Source organism: Capra hircus, chromosome 23 (assembly GCF_001704415.2).
Source record: "Capra hircus breed San Clemente chromosome 23, ASM170441v1, whole genome shotgun sequence".
Taxonomy (NCBI): domain Eukaryota; kingdom Metazoa; phylum Chordata; class Mammalia; order Artiodactyla; family Bovidae; genus Capra; species Capra hircus.
The window spans coordinates 10,458,839-10,485,778 of NC_030830.1; the positions used below are offsets into that span (position 1 = coordinate 10,458,839).

The 26,940-nt window shown below is 40.4% G+C and overlaps 1 protein-coding gene across 1 annotated transcript in view; it reads left to right on the forward strand.

Annotated features, from left to right (window-relative positions):
• CAP2 (CAP, adenylate cyclase-associated protein, 2 (yeast)) overlaps window positions 1-26,940 on the forward strand; it is a 149,208-nt gene that overhangs the window by 96,534 nt on the left and 25,734 nt on the right. Inside the window, exons 5-7 of the mRNA XM_018039061.1 lie at window positions 7,645-7,788; window positions 8,114-8,199; window positions 14,784-14,889. Coding sequence (XP_017894550.1) covers window positions 7,645-7,788; window positions 8,114-8,199; window positions 14,784-14,889 — 336 coding nt within the window. The remainder of the gene's footprint in view (window positions 1-7,644; window positions 7,789-8,113; window positions 8,200-14,783; window positions 14,890-26,940) is intronic.

Sequence of the window (26,940 nt, forward strand, 5' to 3'; positions counted from 1 at the left end):
AATTATGTTTCATATACAGAGGTGCCTGTCATTATTTTCTGTGTTTTCCTGTATCTTTGAAATAGTTTATTTCTCAGATATTATTACTGGGGGAGGATGTGCTGGCGAGTATAATGGGTTGTTGATAGATTAGTATTAAAAATTTAAGTAGGAGTTTATGCATATTGGAAGCTTCTCTCATAGGTATCAGGGCAATGCAATTCATTCTCAAACATAGTTCATTCATTTTACTCTTTAAGAAGACTTGTTTTTAATTGAAGTATACCTGGGGACTTCTCCAGAGTCCAGGGGTTAAGACTCCCCCTTCCAATGCAGGGGATGTGGGCTCAGTCCCTGGTCAGGGAACTAAGATCCCACATGCCATAGAGTGCAGCCAAAAGAATTTTTTCTTTGAATTATAATTGATTTACAATGTTACATTCAGTATTCAACATAATGATTCAATATTTTTATAGATTAAAATCCATTTAAAGTTATTATAAAATACTGGCTATATTCCCAGTGCTACACATTACATACATGTATGCTGTTTATTTTAAACCTAATAGTTTGTACTTCTTAATTCCCTTCCCCATTTTGCTCTTTCTCCCACCTCTCTTCCCCCGGTAACCAGTTTGTTCTCTGTGTCTATGAGTCAGTTTTTGTTTTGTTATATTCATTTATTTTTAAAATTTTTAGATTCCATATGTATGTGAAAACGTATAGTATTTGTCTTTCTCTGTCTGAATTATTTCTCTAAGCATAATACCCTCCAGATCCATTCATTGTTGTAAATGGCAGAATTTGTTTCTTTAAGAAGGATTTTTAAGGAATAAAAGCATAAAAAGCCTTTGGAATTCTTGAGTATATTTTTAAGTGTTTTGTTGTGGTGGTTGTTCAGTTGCTAAGTTGTGTCCGACTCTGCAACCCCATGGACTGCAGCATGCCAGGCTCTCCTGTCCTTCACTATCTCCTGAAGTTTGCTCAAATTCATGTCCATCAAGTCGGTGATGTTATATAACCACTTCATCCTCTGCCGCTCCCTTCTCCTTTTGCCCTCACTCTTTCCCAGCATCAGGGTCTTTTCCAATGAGTTGGCTCTTCCCGTCAGGTGGCCAAAGTATTGGAGCTTCAGCTTCAGCATCAGTCCTTCCAGTGAATATTCAGGGTTAATTTCCTTTAGGATTGACTGGTTTGATCTCCTTGCAGTCCAAGGGACTCTGAAGAGTCTTTTCCAGCTCCACAATTGGAAAGCATCAATTCTTTGGTGCTCAGCCTCCTTTTTGGTCCAACTCTCCTGTCTGTACATGACTACTGGAAAAACCATAGCTTTGACTATACGCACCTTTGTTAGCAAAGTGATGTCTCTACTTTTTAATACACTGTGTAGGTTTGTCGTAGCTTTCCTCCTAAGGAATAAGCGTCTTATAATTTCATGGCTGTAGTCACCATCTGCAGTGATTTTGGAGCCCAATAAAATAAAATCCCTCATTGCTTCCACTTTTTCCCTTTCTAGTTGCCATGAAGTGATGGGACCTGATGCCATGATCTTAATTTTTTTAATGTTTAATTTTAAGCCAGCCATTTCATTTTTCCACTTTCACCCTCACCAGGGGGATCTTTAGTTCCTCTTCACTTTCTGTGGTATCATCTGCATATCTGAAGTTGTTGATATATCTGCTGGCAACCTTGATTCCAGTGTGTGATTGATCCAGTCTGGCATTTCACATGATATACTCTTCATATAAGTTAAATAAGCAGAGTGACAGTATACAAGCTTGTCATACTCCTTTCCCAACTTTGAACCAGTCAGTTTAAGAGTTTAACAGGCATAAAAGACACATATGGAATATAAAGTCTTAAGGACATATAAAAATATTTTCCAAGGAATTTGTCATAATACAATATAACATCCATGGAGCTCAGTTGGTTTAATTTATTTAGATTGACTTCTGTGACAGTTTTGCAGATGTCTTTAATTTTCAAGTTGTCTTAAATGTGCAGATGTTTCTGAAAGTATGATCATGAGGATATTCTGAAACCTCCCAAATATTCCTGGACAGTGAAAATTTCTAAATTAGAGGAACAATGAAGGGAAATTAGTTTAGAGAAATATCTACAAAGCAAGTTAATGCAAATTAACTTCTGATTTTTTTAAAAAATTGCTTTTGACTTAAAATGGTAAAAACAATTGCTCCATTTATTAGGATGTGCCCAAATGATATATTTTAGATGCAAACACTGTTGCTGATTTGGATAACCTTTGCCTGAGAAAATGTTAACTGTTCTTCTTCATCTGAATAATTTATTCTAATAATTTCTGAACATATTTTCCTGAAGCTGCTTCCCTAATGGTGAGAGTCTTAATATTTTTATATCTATAAATTTAATAGCACCTATATAAATTTTTTTCCACCATTCAAGGTACAAAAGTGGTTAATAAGCTTTAAAACTTTTCCATTCATTACTGGAATGGAAGTGCACATACTTAATTAGAAAATTTAGTGTGTATGGATTAGGCAATAAAATTGAATGAAAATCCTGGGTTAATACTTTGATGAGTATCTTTCTATGTTTTCTGTGCAATATACTCATGTGTACTCAAGTGGAATCAGCTGGTAAAATTTGTTGATTCAAAAACACCTAAGTCAAAGTAATCATGATTGATATTTGGTAGTTTGGTTGGCTAAGTTGTACTGCTTGATATGAGCTTTCTTAGGATTTTTTAACATTAGTGGGATTCAAATATTTAAAAAGTCCAATTTTTACTTTAATGCTGTTAAATTTGCCTGAGTTGTAACAGTAATGTCTTTGTAGCGTTTATATTTAAAATATCCTTTCTAAAAATGATAGTTTCACAGAACTTGCCAATATATGGGTGGATTTTTATCTGTTTTTTGTGCCTGCTTGTTTTAATTAAACCTCTTAAATTCAACTCAAGACTACTCCTTATGGTCTTAATAGCCATTATTTACAAAGAAAGCATTGCTATTTTTGAAGATATCTCTAGTAATTATATATACAAGGAAAAAAAATATTTAGCAGTGTTTTTCTCCTTGTGGTGGATTTAGGGATGTTTATTGTTTACTTAGGGTGGAAGGAGAAGAGGGCATCAGCAATCCAATGGACAAGAACTTGGGCAAACTTTGGAAGATGGTGAGGGATAGGGAGGCCTAGTGTGCTGCAGTCCATGGGGTTGCAAAGAGTCGGACATGACTGGGTGGCTGAACAACAACAACATTGTTTACTTATGTTTATCTATCTTTATTCTCCAATTTTCACATAAAGGGGATAATCAAGAAAAGAAATTATTTTAAAAGAAATAACAGCAGATTGATCCATTTTCTACCTGACATAGAACTACACAAGAACCATGGATTCCAGAAATAACAAGCTTATTTTGTTTTACTCAATGGCACATCTTTAAGGTCAAACTCCCAGAGTTTGTTCCCTCCCTTGCAAAACAGCATGAGTGGGAATTTGGTTTTTCCTTTTTGGGTAAAGTTTCTACAAAGCTCGCTGATAAAGCTCTTTAGTTTTACTTTCTGCAAAACAATTATTTCTGGAGCTAAACTGAGATGAATCTGATAATGGGTCTCAATTCTTCAACTTTAAAGCATTTAGAAACTAGGGTCATAAAGATATGGAGTCCTGAAATACTCTCCCAAGTACAGTCCCGTCAAGCTAAGACAGCCCTTGGAAAAGCACTCGCTGAAACTTGCAGTTTGCATATGCATCTTCTCCAGTTTGGCCACTTTGACCTTCTGTTCAAGCCACAGAAACCTGGAGAAGGGAAAGGGAGATTTTTTGGCTAATTTTCACATAAGTCTTGAAAAATAACTTTCTTTCAGGGAAGTGTCTCTTGGAATTAAAAAAAAAAAAAACTTGAATGATAAGTTTTTTAGCAAGTAATCTGGGTGAGACATGTAAAACCAATTTAAAGTCATTCCAGGCACTTCCCTGGTGGTCCAAAGGTTCAGTTCCTGGTGTGGGAACCAAGATCCCACATTCCACAGAGCACCTGAGCCTGCATGCCACCAACTAGAGAATCCGTGCACCACCATGAAAGATCCCAGGTACCGTGGCTAAGACCCCTGGCTCCTTGTCTAAATAAGTAGATAAAAATAAAGTCATTCCAAAGCGCACTAGCTTCTAGCTCTGTCTGAAAAGCCAGCACCAATGCATTCCATTGGGGGAAAAGAAAAAAAACCAGATGCCTCTAAAATAATCTATCAGTGGAAAGCCTTGATGTAGAGGTAACTGACCTCAGTGCAATTCAGACTCTAAGTATTGAGTATGCTTGTGTGTGTGCTCAGTCATGTCCAACTCTGTGTGACCCTATGGACTGTAGGCCAACTACTGTCCATGGAATTTTCCAGGCAAGAATGCCAGAGTGGTTTGCCATTTCTTACTCCAGGGGATCCTTCCAACCCAGGGCTTGAACCCACATCTCTCGAGTCTCCTGCATTGGCAGGTGGATTCTTTACCACTGTGCCACCTGGGAAGCTCATGTGCTTGATTTATAAACAGGTGGGAGTTCCTCTAACAGCTCCCCTCCCCCCTCCCACCATTCGCTTTCCCCCTGATATCCCACAGGATCAGCCTTGATGGAAATCACACCATAACTCGAATGTTCTCTCTGTGTTTTCGATTCCAGCTGTGAAAGTTCAGGATGAGCTGGAAAATGTAAGCCTCCTTTAAAGCGCATGAGAAATCTATTGGCACAGAATAAAAGCTGTACTGTTTATTAGGGTTTTGCAAGTAGCCGTTGTACTTAGTTCTCTCAGCATTGCTTTCTTTTTTTTTTTTTTAATGAGGACAATTCTTCACGCAATTGCCAAACTAAGGCAAAAGAAAACTTTCTCAATCTTTATGGTGCTTTCATCAGATAACCAATATAAAATATCTTCCAGAATACTCTGTCTCCTCAGACTTTAGAGTTTGTTCTTGGGAAGTTAGAGATAAACAAGGATGGCCTTAATAAATCTAGCAAACATTGTAAATACACAGTTTCTGGTTCTTTTTCCCCTTGGGGCAATAGGCCAGATATCACTAACAATTCAAATATTCTGGCCTTTCTCAAAAATGTCATTGCATCAAGAGCATCATGGCTGAGCAAATCATGGGAGAAAATTAGGATGCTTTCTACTGGTGTTCCCATAATTAAAAATCAACTGCCTTCTGGGGAAACCTGTATAACACACCTTTGATTGGGTGTTGAATTTGGACTAAAAAAAAAAAGTCTCTCAAAGAGGGAAATGTTTGCCTTCTAAAGAGTGAAATTCCAGGAAGGGCATTTCAACCCGACTGTGGCCGTCATTAGCCAAGAAACGTGGAAGAGCTGTGTTTGGGACAGGGACTGTTTAGAGAGGTTTTCTCTCTCTGTTTATTGAGGGTTTGGGGGTGTTTGCTTTCCCTGCACTGTCATTGTGTGTGTGCTCAATCGCTCAGTCATACCCCGTGGACTGTAGACCTTCAGATTCCTCTGTCCATAGGATTCTCTGAGCAGGAATACTAGAGTGGGTTGCAATTTCCTCCTCCAGGAGATCTTCCTGGCCCAGGGATTGAACCCGAGTCTCCTGCCTTGGCAGGGGGATTCTTTACCACTGAGCCACCTGGGAAACCTATACTGTCATTACATCCTTATCTTAGTTTGCCAGCGCTGCCAGAACAAAGTACTTCAGACTACTGCAGACTGGATGGCTTAAACAAATAAAGGTGTGTTGTCACAATTCTGGAGATTCGTAGTCCAAGATCAAGGTGTCGGCAGGGCTGGCTTCTTCTGAAGCCTCTCTCCTTGACCTGTGGATGGCCGTCTTCTCTCTGTGTCGTCACATGGTCTTCCCTTGTGAGTCTCTGCATCCTCATCTCCTCTTCTTACAAGGACACCTGTCAGACTGGCTTAGGGTCCACACTGATGACCTCAGTTTTAACTCAAGTACCTCTTTAAAGATCCTGCCTCCTAATACAGTCACATTCTGAGGTTCCAGGGATTAGGACTTCAACATTTGAGTTTGGGAAGGACACAATACAGTGCATAACAATCCTGGTTCAGGGTCTTCCTCAAATCTCTAAGACCTTTCCTTCATAATGGCCAGGAAGGGAAAGTAGGAAGGTAGGAAGGTATTCATGAATTTTCTACAAGACCTGGCTTGCTTTTGAAGCAAGCTTTTTTTTTCACCTTCTTCAATATGGAAGAATTATAAAAGTCTACTGACTTTGAAGACATCATGTTAAGTGAAGGCATCATGTTAAGTGAAATAAGTCTGAGAAAGAAATCCTGTGTGATCTCACTTACATGTGGAATCTAAACAAACAAACAAAAACCCACCAGACTCACAGAAAAAAAAAAAAGAGTAGATTTGTGGTTACCAGAAGTAGGGGCTATGAAGAGGGGGAGCAGAGGAAGAGAGTCATAAGGTATAAACCTCCAGTTACAAATAAATATTAGGATGAATTACAGCATGATGACGGTAGTTAACACTGCTGTGTGATCTGTAGGGAAGTTGTTAAGAGAACAGATCCTCGGAATTCTCATCACAGGGATAAACGTTTTTTTCCTTTTCTTTTTGTTGTATCTATATCAGATGGTGGATATTGATTAACTAAACCTATTGTGATAATAACTTCACAGTTTATGTAAATAAACCACTACACTGGTTTGATTTGCATGTATTTACACCTTAAACCTGTACAGTGATGTAGGTCAATTATTTCTCAATAAAACAGAAAACATAAAAGCCCACTGAGAACTTTAAGAACACTTTGCTTTCTTTCCATGTATTTCTGTTTCTCCCAAAGGAAAACATTCCTCTGTTCACCTGCAGATCTCAGTTAGGAAGTGTTTTGCTTGTGTTTGAAATCAGTGATAGGAAAGACCTGGTCAGTGAATCTTGTCAATCAGAGACTTTTAAACTGGCAGAAACCTTGGAGATCACTTACTGGGTTGGCCAAAAAGTTCCTTTGGGTTTTTCCCATAACATCTTACAGGCTTTTGGACCAACCCAACATAAATATTGTAAGCCATCACCTTCTTACAAAGAACCTCAGTGAAAGAGTTCTACTTTTTTGCATGGGTTATCATAATTATGGTAAAAACCAAGGACTCTCCCTCATGTCATTTCATTTCAAGGACTCTCCCTCCTTCATGTCACAGGAATAGGAAGATAATCTGTTTACTAACCTCTACCTATGCCGATTTTAGGTGTGTGTTATTCTGATCATTCCATTAGATGATATATCTATGTGTTCCATTAGAAAATATAACTTGATCTGCACGCAATTTCACTGTGTTGCATTCAGAAGTCTTCAAAACAGGGGCCATACTGTACTGCTGGATTTTTTCAATGCCTATGGAAGCAGCATTAATAATGTAAAAAATCCATGCAATTTTCATACTTCAGAGAGTGAAAATACAGTATGACCATAAGGGAAAAAAAGAAACCTGCTCTATTCTGAAGAAGTGAAGTCGCTCAGTCGTGTCCGACTCTTTGCGACCCCATGGACTGTAGCCTACCAGGCTCCTCCGTCCATGGGATTTTCCAGGCAAGAGTACTGGCGTGGGTTGCCCCTGACAAGTGCTAAGTCCTCCTGCTTAGGTCAGTGTGAATGGAGGCACTGCGTTTCTGTCTGTCCTCAGTAACAGTGCTCCATGTTTGCTTACAGAACGACGTGGCTGCACTTCTGAAACCAATATCGGAAAAGATTCAGGAGATTCAGACTTTCAGAGAGAGGAACCGGGGGAGTACCATGTTTAATCATCTCTCAGCCGTCAGCGAAAGCATTCCCGCCCTTGGGTGGATAGCCGTGGTGAGTCCGGCTGGAACGTCGCCCCTGCGCCTCGTCCATTTTTGGAGTGTTTGGGGGAGCTCGTGGCCACCTCCAGCCTCCTTCATCCTTCATGAAAGGAAGGTTCCTTCCAGGCTGAACACAGCAGCTCTTTCTTACCCCCACTTGAAGTCCAGGGCTTTGTGTTCTGAGATGCAGGAAGCGTTTCACCAATCCTTACAGAGCAAAATTTGCCTCCAGTTTTCCACTTGACATCTCCATTGCTTCTCTTCCTCTTTAAGGCATTTTCTTTCTTATCCTATATTTTTTTTCTTTCTATGCTTGGGTGATGGCCCTCTTCTCTCAGTCCCCAAAACCCGGTCCTTATGTCAAGGAGATGAACGACGCGGCCACCTTTTACACTAACAGGGTCTTAAAGGACTACAAACACAGGTACGTACCTTCTTTTACTGACCAAATCTTCAATTGTTTGTTAAACATTTGTCCCCAGACTTCATGCAGTTCATTACTGATTCCTTTCAAAGGCTAATTGACTATATACATTAAGGAAAAATCCCATCTGTGTAGGTAAAGCAAAGTAGAAAGTGAAATCAATGATCCAGATAATATGTGTGTTTTAGAAAGTCTTGCCTCAGTTCTCTGGTAATGAATAAACTCTCCCAACAGGAATGCATGTCACTCTGTTACCTATCACCACCATAAGGAGAGGTCTGTGATGATTTGTGATGGACCAGCCCTAAATGGACAAAACTTGAGTGAGTGTTAGTCACTCAGTAGTGTCTGACTCTTTGCAACCTCATGGACTGTAGCCCGCCAGGCTCCTCTGTCCATGAGAGTCTCGAAGCAAGAATACTGGAGTGGGTTGCCATTTCCTCCTCCAGGGGATCTTCCCAACCAAGGGATCGAACCCTGGTCTCCTGCATTGCAGGTGGATTCTTTTACCGTCTGAGCCACCAGGGAAGCCCATTGATCAAAATAGAGTTGGTGAATGAGCAGAGAGAAGATAGGGAGTTTCAGGAAAGGAACTAGAAGTGAGGAACAGAAATGAAATGAGACAATAAACTAGGTCAATGAGAGGGAGACCAGAGCTTGCATTCAGATGAAATGAGTTGGGTGGACAGAGATATCAGTAAGAACAGCCGCCATTCAGAGAGCTGTTGAAAGTTTACAGATAAGGCTGAATCAGCAGGTTTTGCCTGGAGAGTGAGCTTAAAAGGACATGCAGTCTCCAGCACAAATAACAGGTCCTAGAGAGCCTCAGACTGGGGCTAGAATTGGAAATGGGACTGAACGAGGACAGATATAAAGAAATATCAACTGGGGTTTCCCTGGTGGTCCAGTGGCTAAAATTCTGTGCTCCCAGTGTAGGAGGCCCAGACTCAATCCCTGGTCAGGGAACTAGATCCCACACGCCACAGTTAAGACCTGGCATGGCCAAAATAAGTAAGTAAATAATTTTAAAAAAAGAAATACATGCCAATACATTTGTTACTACAAAAGAAAAAAAAAAAAGTCACACTCAGCAATCCCACTCCTAGATGTATTTCCAAAAGAAATGAAAGCATAGGTCCACCCAAAGGCATGTACCTGATTTCGTAGCAGCATCATTTATGGTTGGCAAAATGTGGAAATAATCCAGACGTCCATCACGTGCTGAATAGATAAGTAAAATGTATATCCGTACAAGGTTATATTATTCAGCCATTTAAAAAATTAAGTAGTAAAAGTAAAAAAGCAAAATGACTGTCTGGGGAGGCCTTACAAATAGCTGTGAAAAGAAGAGAAATGAAAAGCAAAGGAGAAAAGGAAAGATATAAGCATCTGAATGCAGAGTTCCAAAGAACAGCAAGAAGAGATAAGAAAGCCTTCCTCAGCAATCAATGCAAAGAAATAGAGGAAAAGAACAGAATGGGAAAGACTAGAGATCTCTTCAAGAAAATTAGAGATACCAAGGAAACATTTCATGCAAAGATGGGCTTGATAAAGGACAGAAATGGTATGGACCTAAAAAGAAGCAGAAGATATTAAGAAGAGGTGGCAAGAATACACAGAAGAATTGTACACAAAAGATCTTCACGACCCAGATAATCATGATGGGGTGATCGCTCACCTAGAGCCAGATATCCCGGAATGTGAAGTCAAGTGGGCCTTAGAAAGCATCACTATGAACAAAGCTAGTGGAGGTGATGGAATACCAGTTGAGCTGTTTCAAATCCTGAAAGATGATGCTGTGAAAGTGCTGCACTCAATATGCCAGCAAATTTGGAAAACTCAGCAGCGGCCACCGGACTGGAAAAGGTCAGTTTTCATTCCAATTCCAAAGAAAGGCAATGTCAAAGAATGCTCAAACTGCCACACAAGTGCACTCATCTCACATGCTAGTAAAATAATGCCCAAAATTCTCCAAGCCAGGCTTCAACAATACGTGAACCATGAACTTCCAGATGTTCAAGCTGGTTTTAGAAAAGGCAGAGGAACCAGAGATCAAATTGCCAACATCCACTGGATCATGGAAAAAGCAAGAGAGTTCCAGAAAAACATCTATTTCTGCTTTATTGACTGTGCCAAAGCCCTTGACTGTGTGGATCACAAGCTGTGGAAAATTATTTTTTTTTTAATTTTTATTTTTACTTTATTTTGCTTTACAATACTGTATTGGTTTTGCCATACATTGACATGGATCAGCCACGGGTGTACATGAGTTCCCAATCCTGAACCCCCCTCCCACCTCCCTCCCCATGTCATAAACTGTGGAAAATTCTTAAAGAGATGGGAATACCAGACCACCTGACCTGCCTCTTGAGAAACCTGTATGCAGGTCAGGAAGCAACAGTTAGAACTGGACGTGGAACAACAGACTGGCTCCAAATAGGAAAAGGAGTGCGTCAAGGCTGTATATTGTCACCCTGCTTGTTTAACTTATATGCAGAGTACATCATGAGAAATGCTGGGCTGGAAGAAGCACAAGCTGGAATCAAGATTGCCAGGAGAAATATCAATCACCTCAGATATGCAGATGACACCACCCTTATGGCAGAAAGTAAAGAGGAACTAAAAAGCCCCTTGATGAAAGTGAAAGAGGAGAGGGAAAAAGTTGGCTTAAAGCTCAACATTCAGAAAACGAAGATCATGGCATCTGCCCATCACTTCATGGCAAATAGATGGGGAAACAGTAGAAACAGTGTCAGACTTTATTTTTTTGGGCTCCAGAATCACTACAGATGGTGACTGCAGCCATGAAATTAAAAGACGCTTACTCCTTGGAAGGAAAGTTATGACCATCTAGATGGCATATTCAAAAGCAGAGACATTACTTTGCCAACAAAGGTCCATCTAGTCAAGGCTATGGTTTTTCCAGTAGTCATGTATGGATGTGAGAGTTGGACTGTGAAGAAAGCTGAGTGCCGAAGAATTGATGCTTTTGAACTGTGGTGTTGGAGAAGACTGTTGAGAGTCCCTTGGACTGCAAGGAGATCCAACCAGTCCGTTCTAAAGGAGATCAGTCCTGGATGTTCTTTGGAAGATATGATGCTGAAGGTGAAACTCCAGTACTTTGGCCACCTCATGCGAAGAGTTGACTCGTTGGAAAAGACTCTGATGCTGGGAGGGATTGGGGGCAGGAGAAGGGGATGACAGAGGATGAGATGGCTGGATGGCATCACTGACTCAATGGACGTGAGTCTAAGTGAACTCCGGGAGTTAGTGATGAACAGGGAGGCCTGGCGTGCTGCGATTCATGGGGTCGCAAAGAGTCGGACACGACTGAGTGACTGAACTGAACTGAACTGAACTGATGGATGAGCCTTGAAAACATTATGTTGAATGAAAGAAGTCAGACACAAAAGACCACATATTGTATTCCATTTATATAAAGTTCCAGAATTGGCAAATCCATAAAGACAGAAAGTAGATTAGCCATTGTCTAGGGCTGAGGAAATTGGGTAGAAATGTGGAGTAACTGCTAATGAGTATCGGGTTTCTTTGGGGGGTGATGAAAATGTTTTAAAACTGACTGTGGTAATGATTGCACAGTTCAAACTGAGCTATTGAATTGTATGCCTTGAATGGATGAATTGCCTAGGATATGAGTTATATCCCAGGAAAGCTATTATGCTAAACAGAATAAGACAAAAAGCAACCACAGTACTCTCCTCCTCTCATAGAGTTTAGTTATTCTGTGTTAGCTCTTCTAGGAAGAGCAGCTCTAGAGACTTCTGACTTCCACACACCTTTTTCCCTCCTGAGGTCTCTTCCACCTAAGGAAGCTTCCCTTAAAGCTCTGATACTCAGTAACAGACTCCCTGAACCCATAGAACTGTGGTTGAGTGCCCAGTGATACAACTCCAAATGTTGCCACTTTGTGTTAGAGATTATAGAACTGTGCAGTATGAATGAGAACAGGCATCAGAAATGCAAGACAATCTGCCCACATAAAAATAGCAGTTCAGGAAAGAACAAGTTGAAGTTGCAAAAGTATGTCAGCATTAACATAAAAGACCTCTTTACCTAGTCCCTTCTTGGGGTGTACAGACACACACCTGTACCTGCCTATTCAGGACACCTGAGCCACCTCCTGAGCCTCTGCCTTTTTGCACATCACCCTTGAAAGCCATTTTTGTTTGTATCTCAGTTCCTCAGCTCCTGTCCTCCCAGTCCCTACTTGAGTGTGTCTTGGGGGCCATGGTGTGAGTGATTCTCTCCAGGTGTTGTACAGCCAGGAGAGTTAAGAGTTTGCACTTTTTTGTGCACACACAAAGAAAGTCTAGTATTTGTTGCTCTTGATGAGCTATTAGGTAGAAAAACTACTTCTGACAGCATCAAGGACAATCCATTTAAACTTGATGGACCACCCGAAGACTGTGTAGTGCGCTGCGGAAGTGCATTCAGTCCTAAGTCACCGTGGAGCTTCCAGGAGTGCCAACCTGAACAACGCAGAGTGCTCCACAACCGCTTACTCACACCCATTTATGTGCACACCCAAGACGGCAGTGCCTGCACTTTGGGTGGGCTCCGTGAAGGCTGCGGGGTGTTGCGGACTCATTGATGAGGTATCACCAGTGTGGCAGGCTGCCTGCTGCCTGCCTGACAGACAAGCCGTGGGTGGAGGAGTAGAAAGGCAGGCTTCCTTGTGGTGTACACAGAAGGGCTATGGGCAGTGGACTCTGCACCTGTGCAGCCTTTTCAGCTGGCTTGACTGGCTGCTCAGCTCTTTTGTCAATAAATGAAAAGAAGAAGTTAATTATTTTGACTTTCTAGAGGTAAGACTTTTCCGAGTCATAGTCACTAAAAGTCACTCATCCCTCCCATAGCTTCTTCCAGGGGAAGTGGAACTCAGGCTGAGTTGTCAGCTCTGGAAGTATAGTTAAGTCCTCTTCAATTTGTTGTCTCTTAGACACTGGCTTCCCTGGTGGCACAGATGGTAAAGAATACACCTACAATGTGGGAGACCTGGGTTTGGTTCCTGATTTGGGAAGATCTCCTGGAAAAGGGAAAGGCTACCCACTCCAGTATTCTTGCCTGGAGAATCCCCATAGACAGAGGAGTCTTGTGGGCTACAGTCCATGGGGTCGCAAAGAATTGGACACAACTAAGCACAGAGTCTGCCTTTGGGTTAAAAGGGACCATCTTGTTATTCCTTACTACACGTTTAGCTAGAACTTTCTTCAAGTTAAAATGGTACTATAATAGCTAAAAGAAAAATAGTTTGCCTGTGCAGGTTTAGACTTCATGTGTTAAGCTTTTTAATAGAAGTATATGGAATGTGCAATCTGCTTTTTCTAGAATGCCTACAGGCTGTATTGTGCTTATATATGTACATATGCACATGTATAAATTAAATGACCATATAATAGATAAATATGTGGATTTGGGGTTTTGACTGTAAAATTGAGAGGAAGTGACAATGAAATATTTCATAGATTTGGTTAATGTAGTCAGTAAATCTAAAAATGTGGAACAAAATCACTCATGTTTTTCCTTTTTGAGGGGCAGATAGTTATGAGTTCAGTTCCCCATTTTCCTTCTCTTAAATGGCATGACTTAATACGCTGGAGTTCTAAACATGCTCATGGTACTTAGAACTTTTCAAGGAAAGCAAAATATATCCAGAGACAAGTCATTATTGACAAAGGCGAAGTAATAGAGATTTCCTTCTGATATTGTCTTCAGATTAATGACCCAGGTTTGTGATTAAATTTTTGGTAACAGATTTCATCATTTTCTCATTTTCCACTACTTTATTCAAAGCAGAAAAAAATGTGTAGTTGGAAATTACCCAAAGGAAATGCAACTATTTTTGCCTGTTTATATCATAAATTTAATGTTTCTAACAGTTCTCCCAATCCTATGTTAATCTAGTTTTAAAAGGTAAGTGTTTTATCACTTCTCGGTTGAGTAAAATAGGAATAAAAATACTGGCCGTGCCCTGCCTTGCTTTCATTGTCATTATGAGTATCAACTTAAGGTAATCTAAGTGATTGTCCCTTTACAACTATTGAGTGTTACCTATTTGTAGGAAATCATTTTTCTTACTATAGCAACTTTCCTTATCAGTCCAGAATTCTCCAATTTGGTTACCCTTTCAATTGAATAATTCCACAAATTTTTAGAAAAAAAGCCAAAGGACCTTTTTTCTTTTGAGAGATTCTCCTGCCTGAAAGCACATTGTTTTTCATTTTGCATTAGAAGCAGTACAGAAAGAAATGATCTCCCCTCCGTGCTCATCTCCCCGTGAGAGATGACACGAGAATGAACTGACTGGGTTCAGTGGATGCTCTCTCTGCGGGCCTCTCTGCTCCACACCAGACCTCAGGGTACCCAGCTCCTCTCAGGGCAGACCTGGACCATACCCTTTCGAGGTTCTTTTCAGACTCAGTTCACAGCTACTGGACTAGAAAGACCATTGTTCCAGAGTCATTTGGTGCTTTAGTTACTAGATTGCCATGTGCCTTCCAGTGTTGTTAAATTTTTATTTTAGATCCTAATTCCCCTCTCTTCCACTCTCTTTTATGACAAAGTGATCTACGCCATGTGGATTGGGTGAAGTCATATCTGAACATTTGGAGCGAGCTTCAAGCGTACATCAAGGAACACCACACCACAGGCCTTACTTGGAGCAAAACAGTAAGTACCCAGCCCTGTTCCCCCCAGGTAACAAAAGGTTATGAGGATACTCATTTTCAGTAGCCTGGTAATTTAAGGTAAATTCTATACCTTAAGGAAAACATAAGATAAAATATACATATAGAAGCTGCTTATAAAAAATGCCGTTGGCATAGGAAAGTCTGGAAACTGCCTGTATGACAGACAAAAAGAAAATGGTTGAGTTGTCAGTGGTAAGAACGTAGTGGAATGCTCTGCAGCCATCAGAATAACAGATATGGTGATTACAGGTGATGAGATGTACCAGTCAATGTTAAGTAATAGAGTGCAAAAGTTAATGAGCTCTAAGATGACATGTTTATTAAGAAACTGTGTAGGTAAAATTGAAGGAAACAAGATTTTAAAATAGATAGAATTCTGAATATAATGTTTTAATGTTTTAAATTTCCTTTTGGCATTTTAAAGTTTACTAAGTAGTATTTTTCAATACTTAGGCAATCCTAGTGATTTGAATGGTATCCTAGTCCTAGGATAAAACCCCATCCTGAGTCTGTTCCGGCTTGAATTCCCACAGAAGATTCTGATTTGATATTTTCCCTTTTCACCTTGTCTCTCTCGCCTTCCGCTCTCACTGATCCAGCACTACCAAACTACCTGCAGAGTTCTGAACACGTGCAGTGCTTAGACTGAACCAAATCACACTGCTGTTTTTCAGATTTTGCGAGTCTCATGTTTAACCTTGTTTGCAATGTCCTGAATGTCTATTGTATAAGCATTAGTGGTTCAGTGGTAGAATTCTCAGCTGCCATGGGGGAGGCCTGGTTCGATTCCCAGCCAATGCAAAAGCGCACAAGTTTTAGATCTTGCCAGGTGGCACCAGTGGTAAAGAGCCTGCCTGCTGATGCAGGAGACATAAGAGACATGGGTTCAATCCCTGGACTGGGAAGGTCCCTGGAGGAGGGCGCAGCAACCCACTCCAGTGAATTTGCCTGGAGAATCCCATAGACAGGGGAGCCCTGCTGGACATAGGGTCTCGAAGAGTCGAACACGACTGTATCAACTTAGCATGAACATATATCATGCTCTGTGACCCAAGTTCCCTGGGGAACTCTTTTCTCTAAGACTGAGTTCCAGCATCACCTCTTTAAGGAACTTCACTGGTCTCCATTGGCACCCTATCTGGGTTGGTGATCTTCCGCTTTGCTTCCTTCACATCTTGAATATACCTCAGGCATAGCCTGTAGCATATAGAATTATAAAAATTTATGTTTTTAGATCTCGCCCCCTGGATTGGAAACATCTGTGTCTCCAGGTCCTCACATAGTACCTGGGATGGAGTAGGTACTCAGTAAATAGTTTGAACTCAATTGTAACTTAGGAGACTCTTAAGACCTTCCCTGCTCTTTAAAATCTCTGCACTTGTTATGAAAAGGCTTCCTGTGGAAACTTCCTTCCATTTGAAATGAATGTTAGGGGCGTCCGTGATGGTCCAGTGGGTAAGACGCTGCACTGCTAATGAAAGGGGCCCCGGTTCAATCCCTGGTCAGGGAATTAGATCCCACATGCTACAACTAAGACCTGGTGCAAATTAAAAATAATAAATATATATTTTTTAATTTTTATTTTTACTTCATTTTACTTTACAATACTGTATTGGTTTTGCCATACATTGACATGAATCAGCCACGGTGTACATGAGTTCCCAATCCTGAACCCCCCTCCCACCTCCCACCCCATATCATCTCATTGGATCATCCTGTGCACCAGCCCCAAGCATCCTGTATCCTGTATCGAACATAGACTGGTGATTCATTTCTTACATGATAGTATACATATTTCAGTGCCATTCTCCCAAATCATCCCACCCTCTCCCTCTCCCTCAGAGTCCAAAAGTCCGTTCTATACATCTGTGTCTCTTTTGCTATCTTGCATACAGGGTTATCATTACCATCTTTCTAAATTCCATATATATGTGTTAGTATACTATATTGGTGTTTTTCTTTCTGGCTTACTTCACTCTGTATAATCGGCTCCAGTTTCATCCATCTCATTAGAACTGATTGAAATGTATTCTTTTTAATGGCTGAGTATATATATAATGTTTTTTTATTTTTGAAAAAAAAGACAGCTTTCAGTTGTCACAGTGGATGGTCTAACCAGTATAAATGCTGAGAAGATGAAGTGGCACATTTGTGAATTCAGTTTGGAGGTAGAATGCTCACTCTCCCCACAGTCATAACCAGCAACTAACCCTCGTGCTGGATGTTGATGTCAGTAGCACAGGATTAATACCAAGACAGAGTCTGTGATTTTTCAAGGGAGTGTGGAACTCCTGTATTTGTTCCCCAACCCTTGACCTCTAGTGACTGATGCTTCTTTTTATATTCTACTTGGCCTGTTTTCTCCATAAGAAATGCAAGATATTGCATACTAGTTATTTTTCTTCTGCCCACAATATTATGATTTCTGTGAAGAGAGTTCAAAAAGCATTGAAGGGTTTTAATATGGATGAGTATATGTGGTAGATAGGTCTTTGTGTAGATTAATTAGAATTATTTTTCATAATTTCCAACGAAATGCTATTTGGCTGTAGATCAGTTTGTCATAAAAGGGAATTGTCACATGTTTGCCATGGAGATAGGACATCATGAGAGAACAGAAAACTAAATATCAAGATTCCTTGGATGTCTTATTATTTCATAGTTAGATAAATGGAAAAGGAATGAGAATCCATTCGTGGAAAATAATTGTGTCAACAAATGCTGGCCTATTAATTTGCTAATAGAGCTCATGGAAAATGAATGGAAAATTACTTTTTAAATGGTTTGAATACCTCTAATGCAATATAAAAAACTGAGTAATTGTGCTTTGAATATAAAAGAGAAGGATTGACTGTTACAGAAAAATAAATGTGGTTGTTTTCCTTTGTTCCAGAGTAAATACCTATATTTTCATTATGTTCTTTAGAAATATATACTTTGTAACAATGAGCCTTAAACTTGTAAAGGCAACCCATAGTAAGAAATACCTTTTAGATACACACACACATCCCCCTCCTTACAATACTACAAAGTTTCACAGAATACTTTGTCTTACCACTTGGAATGCATTCAGACATTTTCTTTTGTGTTTTACTTTCTCTTTTAAATAAAATCTTGGCTGAGACCCACAAATTGACATCATGATCAATTTGAAGAACATGTTATAAAACAGAATGTTATATTTATATAAGCATAAATATTTATTTTGTTGTTGCTCAGTCTCTCAGTCATGTCCAGCTCTTTGCAACCCCATGGACTGCAGAATGCCAGGCTTCCCTGTCCCTGTGTCTTGGAGTTTGCTCAGATTCATGTCCGTTGACTCAGTAATGCAATCCAACCAGCTTCTCATCCTGCCTTCAGTCTTTTCCAGCATCAGGGCTTTTCCAATAAGTTGGCTGTTTGTATCTGGTGGCCAAAGTATTGGAGTTTCAGCTTCAACATCAGTCCTTCCAATGAACACCCAGGACTGATCTCCTTTAGGATGGACTGGTTGGATCTCCTTGCAGTCCAAGGGGCTCTCACGAGTCTTCTCCAACACCACAGCTAAAAAGCATCAATTCTTTGGTACTCAGTCTTCTTTACAGTCCAACTCTCACATCTAAATGTTTATTTGTTTATATAAAATATAATCCTTAGAGCATACATTAGGAGACATGGATTGCCATAATAATAGTGACAGCTGTTATTTATTGAGCATAAGTTATGATATGGGCAAATTCTATTTAAAATGGTAACTGTTATAAAGCAGAGCAGCTGCTTCACTTCTTTCATGGAAATATTGTATGATAAAGTTTTGACCAGATACTAAAAGTGAGGAAAAAATATATAAGAGAATGTTGGCTCAGCAATCACATCATATGTGCAAAATCTTTCAACAACTATTAAGATATTGTATAGAAATATATTTCCTATTATTTTTGCCCTCATGGGCACAATAAAGGACAGAAATGGTAGGGACCTAATAGAAGCAGAAGAAGTTAAGAAGAGGTGGCAAGAATACACAGAAGAATGGTACACAAAAGATCTTCACGACCCAGATAATCACGATGGTATGATCACTCAACTAGAGCCAGACATCCTGGAATGTGAAGTCAAGTGGGCCTTAGAAAGCATCACTATGAACAAAGCTAGTGGAGGTAATAGAATACCAGTTGAGCTATTTCAAATCCTGAAAGATGATGCTGTGAAAGTGCTGCACTCAATATGCCAGCAAATTTGGAAAACTCAGCAGCGGCCACAGGACTGGAAAAGGTCAGTTTTCATTCCAGTCCCAAAGAAAGGCAATGTCAAAGAATGCTCAAACTGCCACACAATTGCACTCATCTCCCATGCTATTAAAGTAATGCTCAAAATTTTCCAAGCCAAGCTTCAGCAATACGTGAACCATGAACTTCCAGATGTTCAAGCTGGTTTTTGAAAAGGCAGGGGAACCAGAGATCAAATTGCCAACATCCACTGGATCATGGAAAAAGCAAGAGAGTTCCAGAAAAACATCTCTTTCTGCTTTATTGACTATGCCAAAGCCTTTGACTGTGTGGATCACAATAAACTATGGAAAATTCTTTAAGAGATGGGAATACCAGACCACCTGACCTGCCTCTTGAGAAACCTGTATGCAGGTCAGGAAGCAACAGTTAGAACTGGACATGGAACAACAAACTGGTTCCAGATAGGAAAAGGAGTATGTCAAGGCTGTATATTATCCCACTGCTTATTTAACTTCTATGCAGAGTACATCATGAGAAACACTGGGCTGGATGAAGCACAAGCTGGAATCAAGATTGCCGGGAGAAATATCAATAACCTCGGATATGCAGATGACACCACCCTTATGGCAGAAAGTGAAGAGGAACTAAAAAGCCTCTCTTGATGAAAGTGAAAGAGGAGAGTGAAAAAGTTGGCTTAAAGCTCAACATTCAGAAAACAAAGATCATGGCATCCAGTCCCAGCACTTCATGGCAAATAGATGGGGAACCAGTAGAAACAGTGTCAGACTTTATTTTTGGGGGCTCCAAAATCACTGCGGATGGTGATTGCAGCCATGAAATTAAAAGCCGCTTACTCCTTGGAAGGAAAGTTATGACCAACCTAGATAGTATATTGAAAAGCAGAGACGTTACTTTGCCAACAAAGGTCCGTCTAGTCAAGGCTATGGTTTTTCCAGTGGTCATGTATGGATGTGAGAGTTGGCCTATAAAGAAAGCTGAGTACAGAAGAATTTATGCTTTCGAACTGTGGTGTTGGAGAAGACTCTTGAGAGTCTCTTGGACTGCAAGGAGATCCAACCAGTCCATCCGAAAGGAGATCAGTCCTGGCTATTCTTTGGAAGGACTGATGTTAAAGCTGAAACTCCAGTACATTGGCCACCTGATGTGAAGAGCTGACTCATTTGAAAAGACCCTGATGCTGGGAAAGATTGAGGGCAGGAGGAGAAGGGGACGACAGAGGATGAGATGGTTGGATGGCATCACCGACTCGATGGACATGGGTTTGGGTGAACTCCAGGAGTTGGTGATGGACAGGGAGGCCTGGTGTGCTGCAGTTCATGGGGTGGCAAAGAGTCAGACATGACTGAGCGACTGAACTGAACTGAAAAGTTGAGGTTAAAAAAACTATTACAAACTATATTATAAGAATTATAGTTTTTAATTTTAAATCTAAATTATTAAAAACCACATAAAAGAGTCTAAAACATAATCCCTAGCATAGATCAAACTAATTTCTTCTCATTTACTATGGCCTGGTGACTTACCAGACAAGTAAATCTTAAACAATTATAGCCAGTATCACAACATTCTTTTTATTTTTATTGTTTATCTTTTTCAGTTATCTGTTTTAAATGTAGCAGTGTGTATGTGTCAATACCAAACTCCCAGCCTATCTCTTTCCTCCACCCTTCCTCCCTGGTCACCAGCCATGAGTTCATTCTCTGAGTATCACAGCATTCTTGCAAAGAAGAAGGAAAAGGCTATTAGAATTATCAGACAAAATAGTCTTTGGGAGGAAAAAATGAATAAAAATAATTTCATTTATTTGCCCACTGATCACAACTCTGCAAAAAGTATGTATTTCTAAAACGATAAGGATCAGAGAGATTACAGAAAGGTGAGGTGTTGGCCTTCATTGACACTACAATATTCAGAAATTTTAAGGAATCCATTCCATCTCAATGGGCAAAGTTGAAAGGCTTATGGTTATGAACATCTCAAGTATTTTGAGGAACCGCCTGTTTCTTCTGTTTTCAGATTGGCCCTTGAGATTTGAGCTCTGTGGGGTTTCAGTGACCAACAACATGCTGCTCTGGGCTGAGTTTCCAAGTGTGCATTACTCTGAGAAATCTTTCCCTTGAGTTAACAGTTGGAACTGAACATACTGCTCCCACCATCCAGCCTTTGCGTTCAGACTGCAGCTGTGCCAGGCAACTGTTGCTCCTTTCAGTTGTCCCACGAAATATAAATCTTTGAGGCCAGCGATCTTTCGGGACGGTGTTTGGAGAGTAGGCCCATGTGTGTGTGCATGAGTGTGTTGGCGTCAGGATGGGTGTGTTTGAGGGGAAGACACAGCTGTTTAGTCATGTATCTGGAATTTCTTGTTACATTTACTGTGGTAAATGGAATCTTCTCGTTCTATAAGCGTTTCTTCACATGACCATGGACTGGAAAGACTCTACACCAGAAACGACCTGCGGTTTTCAGTTAGTTTAATTATTGGGAACTCTTTCTCCATATTCATTTAGTCTCCTCAGCACTGGGTTTCAAACACACTTTGTTGAATAAATTGATCTTTTGGCAGGAACCCCAAAGAGACACTGTTATATATTATCCCTTGCAGTTGGTCAGATTTGTAATATTGGTTGGCAGTTCCTGCAAACCAGATAACTTAAGCTAAAAGAAGGGAGACCTAATCTTTCCACTTATAATGACCAAAATAACTGATTCTTTCCATGAATTGTCCAGATCAGCATTCCAACTTTTATTCTGTTCTCTGTAGATCTAGCCAGGAAAAGGTCATGAAAGGAATTCTATGAATAGGATACAGCATGGTTGTTTTCTTAACTTTCTGGTGTGAAATTTGTTGACATATTTTTGTCCTCTTGTGTGTCTTTCCAAATTAGTTTTGAGAACAGCCAGGGTATAATTATTTATAGAATAGAATGAAACTACACATAGATGAATGTGTATGGTGTTGTGGTGATTTAATTCTTTCTGTTAATAATGTGGATTTTTAAAACCTATCCTCAGGGACTTCGACTGGCAGTCCAGTGGTTAAGACTTCACCTTCCATTGCGGGGGCTGTGGGTTCAATCACTAAGTCAGGGAGCTATGCTCTCACATGCCTCATGGCCAAAAAAACAAAACATAAAACAGTAGCAATATTGTAGCAAATTCAATGAAGACTTTAGAAATGGTCCACATTGGAAAAAATCTAAATAAAAAAGAAAGAAATAGTAAAGTCTACCCAGTACGCCAGGTGTCAACCATCCTAACCTCCCCTGAACCTCCAGTGAATGAAATCACCGGCAGTGGGCACAATTAGACAAGGTGGGGTTTGATTTTTCAGGATACTCTATAATCACTTCTTTTCCTCCAGGTAGATATTTCTTTTCAGCCTACTTCTCAATGTAAAGGCCAGATGTCCATTAACAGAGCAAAAGTTTAACAGTTAGCTGGTGATCAAATTAAAACACAGCCAGAGGGTAGCCTGACTCATAAATAATGCAGCATCTGTAGCACATCATTAAATATGTATGTCTCGTAAATTTTCAAGTCTTCTGGCCTCCCTGGTTTCTTCTTGATTTTTACAAGCAAAAATTGTCCTCAATCTTTTATATCAAAATTTTCATTTAGAACTCATACCAAATCTGTGCCTTAGGTTTAATAATCAAAGTAAATAGGTGATACCTCAGCCAGTGTGTTGTTTGTCTGGACCACAAGCTCATTGATTTCCTCTACGGGTCTATGGAGAGAGGCTCTCTCCGGTCTCCCTGACCACCAGTGTGGTAATTACTCCTGGGTTTTTAGCTCCTTTGGGGGGCTTTGGGTAGCCAGTTCCTTTCATTCTCCTGTGGAAGAGATCTAGACTGCTCAAAAAGAGTTAGGTGTGTTCTTGACTGAAAATTAGAGATGCCAAGGGAACATTTCATGCAAAGATAGGCACAATAAGGACAGAAGCAGTATGGACCTAACAGAAGATATTAAGAAGAGGTGGCAAGAATACACAGAAGAACTATACAAAAAAGATCTTAATGACCCAGATAACCACAATGGTGTGATCACTCACCTAGAGCCAGACATCCTGGAGTGTGAAGTGAAGTGGGCCTTAGGAAGTATCACTATGACCACAACTAGTCGAGGTGATGGAATTCCAGCTGAGCTATTTCAAATCCTAAAAGATGAAGCTGTGAAAGTGCTACACTCAATATGCCAGCAAATTTGGAAAACTCAGCAGTGGCCACAGGACTGGAAAAGGTCAGTTTTCACTTCAATCCCAAAGAAAGGCAATGCCAAAGAATGCTCAAACTACTGCACAATTGCACTCTTCTCACATGCTAGTAAAGTAATGCTCAAAATTCTCCAAGCCAGGCTTCAACAGTATATGAACCAAGAACTTCCAGATGTTCAAGCTAGATTTAGAAAAGGCAGAGGAACTAGAGATCAAATTGCTAGCATGCAGTGGATCATAGAAAAAGCAAGAGAATTCCAGAAAGGCATCTACTTCTGCTTCATTGACTATGCCAAAACCTTTGATTGTGTGGATCACAACAGACTATGGAAAATTCTTCAAGAGATAAGAATACCAGACCACCTTACCTGCCTTGTGAGAAATATGTATGCAGGTCAAGAAGTAACAGTTAGAATTGGACATGAAACAACAGACTGGTTCCAAATTGGGAAAGGAGTACGTCAAGGCTATATATTGTCATCCTGCTTATTTAACTTATATGCAGAGTACATCATGAAAAATGCTGGGCTGGATAAAGCACAAGCTGGAATCAAGATTGCTGGGAGAAATATCAATAACATCAGATATGCAGATGACACTATCCTTATGGCAGAAAGCAAAGAGGAACTGAAGAGCTTCTTGATGAAAGTAAGAGAAGAGAGTGAAAAAGTTGGATGAAAAAAATTCAACATTCAGAAAACTAAGATCATGGCACCTGGTCCCATCACTTCATGGCAAATAGAATGAAAACAGTGAGAGACTTTATTTTCTTGGGCTTCAAAATCACTGCAGATGGTGACTGCAGCCATGAAATTAAAAGACACTTGCTCCTTGAAAGAAAAACTGTGACCAGCCTAGACAGTATATTAAAAAGCAGAGACATTACTTTGCCGACAAAGGTCCGTCTAACCAAAGCTATGGTTTTTCCATTAGTCATGTATGGATATGAGAGTTGGACCATAAAGAAAGCTGAGCACCGAAGAATTGATGATTTTGAACTGTGGTGTTGGAGAAGACTCTTGAGAGTCCCTTGGACTGCAAGTAGATCAAGCCAGTCTATCCTAAAGGAAATCAGTCCTGAATATTCATTGCAGGACTGATGCTGAAACTGAAGCTCCAATAGTTTGGCCACCTGATTCGAAGAACTGACTCACTAGAAAAGACCCAGATTCTGGGAAAGATTGAAGGCAGGAGGAGAAGGGGATGACAGAGGATGAAATGGTTGGATGGCATCACCGACTCAGTGGACATGAGTTTGAGCAAGCTCCGGGAGTCGGTGATGGATCAGAAAACCTCTTATGCTACAGTCCATTGGGTTGCAAGGAGTCAGACACAACTGAGCAGCTGAACTGAACTGACTTACAAAGGAACTCTAAATGCACTGATAATGAAGTTAGGTTGTAAAGGGCTCTGAGTTCAGCTTGAAAGAGCCTGCAGAAATTATGGGACTCCCCTGGGTCATGGCAACCAACTCCAGTCTTCTTGCCTGGAGAACCCATACTCCCTGCATTGGAAGGTGAAGTCTTAACCTCTAGATCACCAAGTGTGTGTGTGTGTGTGTGCTAAGTCACTTCCATCATATCCAGCTCTTTGTGACCCTATGGATTGTAGGGTCAGAGGAGCCCACCAGGCTTCTCTGTCCATGGGGATTCTCCAGGCAAGAATACTGGAGTGGGTTGCCATGCTCTCCTCCAGGGATCTCCCCAACCCAGGGATCAAACCGGAGTCTCCCACATCTCCTGCATTAGCAGGCAGATTCTTTACCACTAGCGCCACCTGGAAAGCCCGTGTTGGACATAAACCTTGTTAATTAGACTTCTTGGTGGGTAGGCAGGGCAACAGAGGGCTACATTTGATTTGCGTCTTGTGTTTTGTTTCTTTGTGGGGGAGGGGTTGTTGTGGTTGTTTTTCTGTTCTGTTTTCATTGAAGTGTAGTTGACTTATAATATTATATTAGTTTCAGGTATACTGATTTGGGTCCTGAAGGATGAGTACAAGTTCCCTAACTGACAGTAAAGGAAAGGGCAGTTCTTAGCAGTGAATGCAGCACATGGCCATAGGACATGAACTAAGTACTTTGAGAGCAAGAAAAATATTCACCTGAGTTTTCACCATGTTGCATTTGAGACACAGGTGAGATGTCCATCTCTATGGGGAGGTGAAGCAGGCAGGTAAAATGCAGGTTTGAAATTCAGTGAAAGGGGAGACTTAGAGAGGATAATTAAATATTTCCAAGAGAAGACAGAAAAAAAGAGAATATGATGAAGGATAAAACCCTGTGATACACTGTTACTTAGAGAATGGAATAAATCAATCAAAGAAACAGAGAAAGAGCAGGAGAGCTAAGAGTCCAGGGTCTAAAGCTCTAAGAACAATAGGCTGGCCTATCGACTGTGACAGCTGGGGGAGGGTAAGGATGGAAAAAAGACTTTGTGTAATGATCTCTTCATTATTTATAGACCAGGTGTCTGATTTGAAGGATTATTGCTTATAGCTTCAATCTCTGCCTTTTGAAATTTGGGGATTATTCATGGATTTTATTTTTACCTTCACTGTATCTTTAGCAGAAGAAGTGTAAGTCAGAAATAAAATATCTACAATTTCATAAACAGCAGTTTAGAGTTAGCTGTACTCTGAAGCTGTATGCAAGCTTTTTATATTTAGGACTATTTTTATTATCTCATAAATACCTTTGAGTTTTGTTAGTCAATCAGAATGCATAAATATTTTTAGTGTATTTAAATCTTTATCTCCCTAAATCAACCCAGTAGTGACTTTTAAAACTGCCTAATTTAATGATGAAGATTATTTTATTAGCTAGGACTTTTTCATAACCAAGAATTCAAACTCTCTAAACCCTGGGGCCAGCAAGTTAATAAATGTTCTCAATTTATTGAAATCATCACCTCGGGAATATTTTAATTAAGATATGTGCATTTCAGATTCTTTAAGATGTTAATGTTGAAGGCAGTGGTGTAATTGAGGGTGTCCTGTTGACTACTCTGTCCTCCAGCCCTTCACAGTCAGGAGGTTGTGGCTTAAAGGTGCAGGCAGAAGTGCTTCCTGGAGCAGAGCTAGGGGCTGCCTGGATAGGAAGAGACTTTGAGTGAACTTGGCTTTCAGTCCCAGCCTAGAGCAAGCTATTATACAATACCCCCACTCACTGCCCCGCCAGTTCTCATTCACCCCTGTGGTGCCACACCTCTGGGTCCAGCCTCTTAGCCTTCACTCCCAGGGGAATGCCTTTACTTCCTAATAATTGCTGCCAGGGCTGAATGGCTTTATCCACCTCCTTGTCCCTCCCCACCTCCAAGGAGAAAGACAATGGCAGATGAAGTTTTTGGCCCATCCTTCTTGGGATACTAAGTGGTAGCAATTTTTCCTTCTTTACAAGTGAATTTTATCTTTTTCAAATGAGCAAAAGCTATTGAGACCGTCTTTGGAGAGGGGTTAATTCGGGTAATACTCTTTGGTCAAAAGGAGCAGAAAACAAAGGCATACGTGATTATTTGGTATGTGTGTGTGTTTCTGCAAACGGTCTGAAGGCAATCCTAAAATGCAGTTTTGAGTACTGGTAGTTTCATCCAAC